At 41.7% G+C, this 5,000-nt stretch overlaps 1 protein-coding gene across 2 annotated transcripts in view; it reads left to right on the top strand.

Moving 5' to 3' along the window:
- Positions 1-3,094, top strand: part of rhocb (ras homolog family member Cb) — a 37,478-nt gene extending 34,384 nt beyond the window's left edge. For both annotated transcript variants that reach the window (XM_058390282.1, XM_058390284.1), the window contains 3 exons: positions 717-837; positions 1,786-1,916; positions 2,521-3,094. In XM_058390282.1, coding sequence (XP_058246265.1) covers positions 717-837; positions 1,786-1,916; positions 2,521-2,694 — 426 coding nt within the window. In that variant the 3' untranslated portion in view covers positions 2,695-3,094. The remainder of the gene's footprint in view (positions 1-716; positions 838-1,785; positions 1,917-2,520) is intronic.
- The last annotated feature ends 1,906 nt before the right edge of the window (positions 3,095-5,000 follow it).

Here is a 5,000-nt window from a genome sequence, read left to right on the forward strand (position 1 = left end):
TGATTTTCATGTAAAACTCTAGAGAGTCTGAGAATGGTGCAATAGAGTAAAAAACATCGAGTGAGCAGCAGTTCTGCAGTTGTTCCCGCCTTGTTGATATAAGAGATGAAAGAGACTGGCCAGACTGGTTTGAGCTGACAGGAAGTAGAACACCTTTGGGATGTGGTAAGAAGCAGAGATTCGCAGAACGAAAATCCACCTGAATATTTTTTTTTTCAGAAATTGTGTGATGCAATCATGTCAACATGGACCAGCATCTCAAAGGAAAGTTTCCAACATCTTCATGCCACAAAGAATTGAGGCTGTTTTGGGGGAATGGACGACCCGAATTAGTATTAGTGTAGTGTTTTCCTATAAAGTGCCCACTGACTGCATATCCTCATAGACAGAACTATTTCTATAGCTCCTCCCACTTAAAGGATGCACATCATAAACCCTGGCATTAATCCATTTATTAACATTTGCAGTATAGATCATATAGAATTCATATCGAATTTCATTTAATATTTTTTCACAGCTACTGTGAACTTACTAAACTGATTTTTTCAGCCCAGAAATGTCAGCTCTTTGGTGATGGAGCTGCTTGTAGATTAGGCAGTGGAGAAGGTCTTCTGTTGTACTTGGGTGGGGAACAAATGACATGAAAAGGAAAAGAATATTTATTTATTTCATATTAATTTATGAAGTGATTCTCTCTCTCTCTCTCTCTCTCTCAGGTCGAGCTGGCTTTATGGGACACAGCAGGACAGGAGGACTATGATAGGTTGAGGCCATTGTCCTATCCAGACACAGACGTCATCCTCATGTGTTTCTCCATAGACAGTCCTGACAGTTTAGGTACTTCACACCACCACGTCACACCAGGGGTCATCACTTGGGGCCAGATGTTCACAGCGCAAAAGAAAAATACAAAGACGAATGACAACGCAGACCTTGCATTTTAAAATAATGTAGAATTTACACAATGACGCAATGTGGAATTCTATTTTAAAATGATAGTAGGGTATTCACCGTTCTGTGTTTAAACACAGTGTGCTATAATAACACTAGATACAGACGAGTAAATAAACTATTAAACTTTTTGACTTTGGGATTTTAATCGATCAAGCAAGTTTTCCCTTTGTTTCAGTACAAAGTTACAGCCATGATGTATTCTATTCATTATTGATCTTCTTTTCGCGTTTTGCTTTGGTGTGCTTGACACTGCCCCCTAGTGTACATATGTCACATTGCATACAGAGATGAAGGCACACACCTATCCAAGTGTCCAAGCAGGCTGTTATGATGTGCTCTCATATATGCAGTTGCAGAGTTATAACACATGCTTGCAACTGCAAGTGTTAATCAGTACCACTTACTTATTTGTATTTATTTTTAATTAATTAATAAATACTTTTTTTTACATTTAATTTATTTATTAATTTATTTAGAGTGTGGTTTTATTATTATTTATTTATTTATATTTATTTTTTTATCCCATTGCACTATAATTATACTCTGGGGATGCACACACATGCACATACTTGCCTGTAGCATGGTAGAGTAATACCTACATGTTGGGCCTTATGGTATGACAATAGTTCTACCTATACAATATTAATGCACTCAATGTATCGGTGGATAATGATTTGATGAATTAATAAATAAAAAAATAATTCTCACAGAGTTACTTAACTCCTTTTTAAAGCGACGCTTGCTCTACGTTCTATCTATATACAATGTGTAAAAGGTCTTAGGTAGAGCCGTTGAGTGCTGGCATTAACAGTGTGTTGTGTGCCCACGCAGAGAACATTCCGGAGAAGTGGACACCAGAGGTGAAGCATTTCTGTCCTAATGTTCCCATCATCCTGGTGGGGAACAAGAAAGACCTGCGCAATGATGAACACACTCGCAGAGAGCTAGCCAAGATGAAGCAGGTACATTGTGTGTGTGTGTGTGTGTGTGTTTGCATGTTGTCATGGCAATAATGGCTAGTAATTTCTGAATGATGGCAGATTGTCTTCCATTCTGATGGAGACAAAACACTTCCTGTCTGCAACGCCTATCATAGGAAGTGGACATGCAGCTGTTTCCTGTTTACTTATCCTCTAAGGAGTTGCATTATGCTTTACGCGCGCGTGTGTGTGTGTGTGTGTGTGTGTGTGTGTGCGCGCATCCATTTAGGATGGATGTAAAATATTTTTTATTACAAATTGCTGAATTCCGACACTGATCGTCTGTTATATTACGTACATGTTTAGTATGTAAATGTGAGCCATACATGTACTATGCATCCACAGTGTAATTCCCTTCTAGCTCCAATCAATATCTCTGGTTAAAAGTTGACAACATTAAGGACACTTGCTATTTTTATTCAGTACAATGATGATAGATAATTAAAATTTGAATTATGTTTATGAGAGGATATACAGCTTTTCCCCAGAGTTGATTATGTTTCACAAACCACATATCCTGGAGCATTTTCTTCTTCTTTCATCACAATTGGCCAATGATTTTATTTTATGTGTGGTGTGTGTTCAGGAGCCAGTGAAGCCGGAGGAAGGCAGAGATATGGCTAACAGGATCAGCGCTTTTGGTTATCTGGAGTGCTCTGCTAAAACTAAAGAGGGTGTGCGGGAGGTGTTCGAGATGGCCACCAGGGCAGCCCTGCAGGTCCGCAAGCGCAAGAAGAGAAGCGGCTGTCTGCTGTTATGAGTCACACACACAGACACACACACTTTTGCCAAGTGCTCAAGGAACAACATTAACTGACGTCATCGCTGTACTGTATTCTGCATTTCATGCACCTGTGACAGAGACTGACGCGCGAGAAAGCAACCCACCTGTGCTCTTAAACTTTGTGTATGCACACAGATCTCTCCTGCCATCTCTGACTTTCCTTTTCCTCTAGCAGTATATCCTCCTGTGTCCGGAAGAAAGATGGATCGATTTGATTTTGTATGTCTTTATACAGAAAGTCTCTTCTTTCTTCTCTCTCCTCATTCCATGTTGTATTCAGACATTGCTTCTTTATGTATTGTTTACTTATTTGGAGTGGCCCAATTTTCCCTGACATTTGGAAAATGAACAAGAATACATTTATTATTCCATCAAACCTTTTGTGTCCTATTTTTTGTTGTTGTTGTATGGTTTAGTCAGGGCATGTTTGTGTTCTAGCCTGTATGTTTTGCAAGAAGTAGGGAAGTGAGACTATTACCATATTGTAAAGTACAGGATGTGAATACATTCTAATCACACTGAACATTATGATCACCTGCCTAATATTGTGTTGGTCCCCCTTTTGCCACCAAAACATCCCTGACCCATCATGCACTGTGTATTCTGACACCTCTTTATCAGAACCAGCGTTAATGTCTTCAGCAATCTGAGCAACAGTAACTCGTCTGTTAGATCGGATCACACGGGCCAGCCTTCTATCCCCACGTGTGAGTCTTGACCGTCCATGACCCTGTCGCCGGTTCACCACTGTTCCTTTTTCGGACCGATTTTGATAGATACTGACCACTGCAGACCGGGAACACCCCACAAGACCTGCAGTTTTGGAGATGCTCTGATCCAGTCGTCTAGCCATCATAATTTGGTCCTTCGTCAAACTCGCTCAAATCCTTACGCTTGTCCATTTTTCCTGCTTCTAACACATCAACTTTGAGGACAAAATGTTCACTTGCTTCCTAATATATCCCACCCACTAACAGGTGCCATGATGAGGACATGATCAGTCTTATTCACTTCACCTGTCACTGTTCATAATGTTATGCCTGATCTGTGTACATATATATATATATATATATATATATATATATATATATATATATATATATATACATACATACATACATACATACATATATATATACACTATATTGCCAAAAGTATTCGCTCACCTGCCTTGACTCACATATGAACTTAAGTGACATCCCATTCCTAATCCATAGGGTTCAATATGATGTCGGTCCACCCTTTGCAGCTATAACAGCTTCAACTCTTCTGGGAAGGCTGTCCACAAGGTTTAGGAGTGTGTTTATGGGAATTTTTGACCATTCTTCCAGAAGCGCATTTGTGAGGTCAAACACTGATGTTGGACGAGAAGGCCTGGCTCTCAGTCTCCGCTCTAATTCATCCCAAAGGTGTTCTATCGGGTTGAGGTCAGGACTCTGTGCAGGCCAGTCAAGTTCATCCACACCAGACCCTGTCATCCATGTCTTTATGGACCTTGCTTTGGTCACTGGTGCACAGTCATGTTGGAAGAGGAAGGGGCCAGCTCCAAACTGTTCCCACAAAGTTGGGAGCATGGAATTGTCCAAAATGTCTTGGTATGCTGAAGCATTCAGAGTTCCTTTCACTGGAACTAAGGGGCCGAGCCCAGCTCCTGAAAAACAACCCCACACCATAATCCCCCCTCCACCAAACTTTACACTTGGCACAATGCAGTCAGACAAGTACCGTTCTCCTGGCAACCGCCAAACCCAGACTCGTCCATCAGATTGCCAGATGGAGAAGCGTGATTCTTCACTCCAGAGAACGCGTCTCCACTGCTCTAGAGTCCAGTGGCGGCGTGCTTTACACCACTGCATCCGACGCTTTGCATTGCACTTGGTGATGTATGGCTTGGATGCAGCTGCTCGGCCATGGAAACCCATTCCATGAAGCTCTCTGCGCACTGTTCTTGAGCTAATCTGAAGGCCACATGAAGTTTGGAGGTCTGTAGCGATTGACTCTGCAGAAAGTTGGCGACCTCTTCACACTATGCGCCTCAGCATCCGCTGACCCCGCTCCGTCAGTTTACGTGGCCTACCACTTCGTGGCTGAGTTGCTGTCGTTCCCAAACACTTCCACGTTCTTATAATACAGCTGACAGTTGACTGTGGAATATTTAGGAGCGAGGAAATTTCACGACTGGATTTGTTGCACAGGTGGCATCCTATCACAGTTCCACGCTGGAATTCACTGAGCTCCTGAGAGCGACCCATTCTTTCACAAATGTTTGTAAAAACAGTCTG

Source organism: Hemibagrus wyckioides, linkage group LG05, assembly GCF_019097595.1.
Source record: "Hemibagrus wyckioides isolate EC202008001 linkage group LG05, SWU_Hwy_1.0, whole genome shotgun sequence".
Lineage (NCBI taxonomy): Eukaryota > Metazoa > Chordata > Actinopteri > Siluriformes > Bagridae > Hemibagrus > Hemibagrus wyckioides.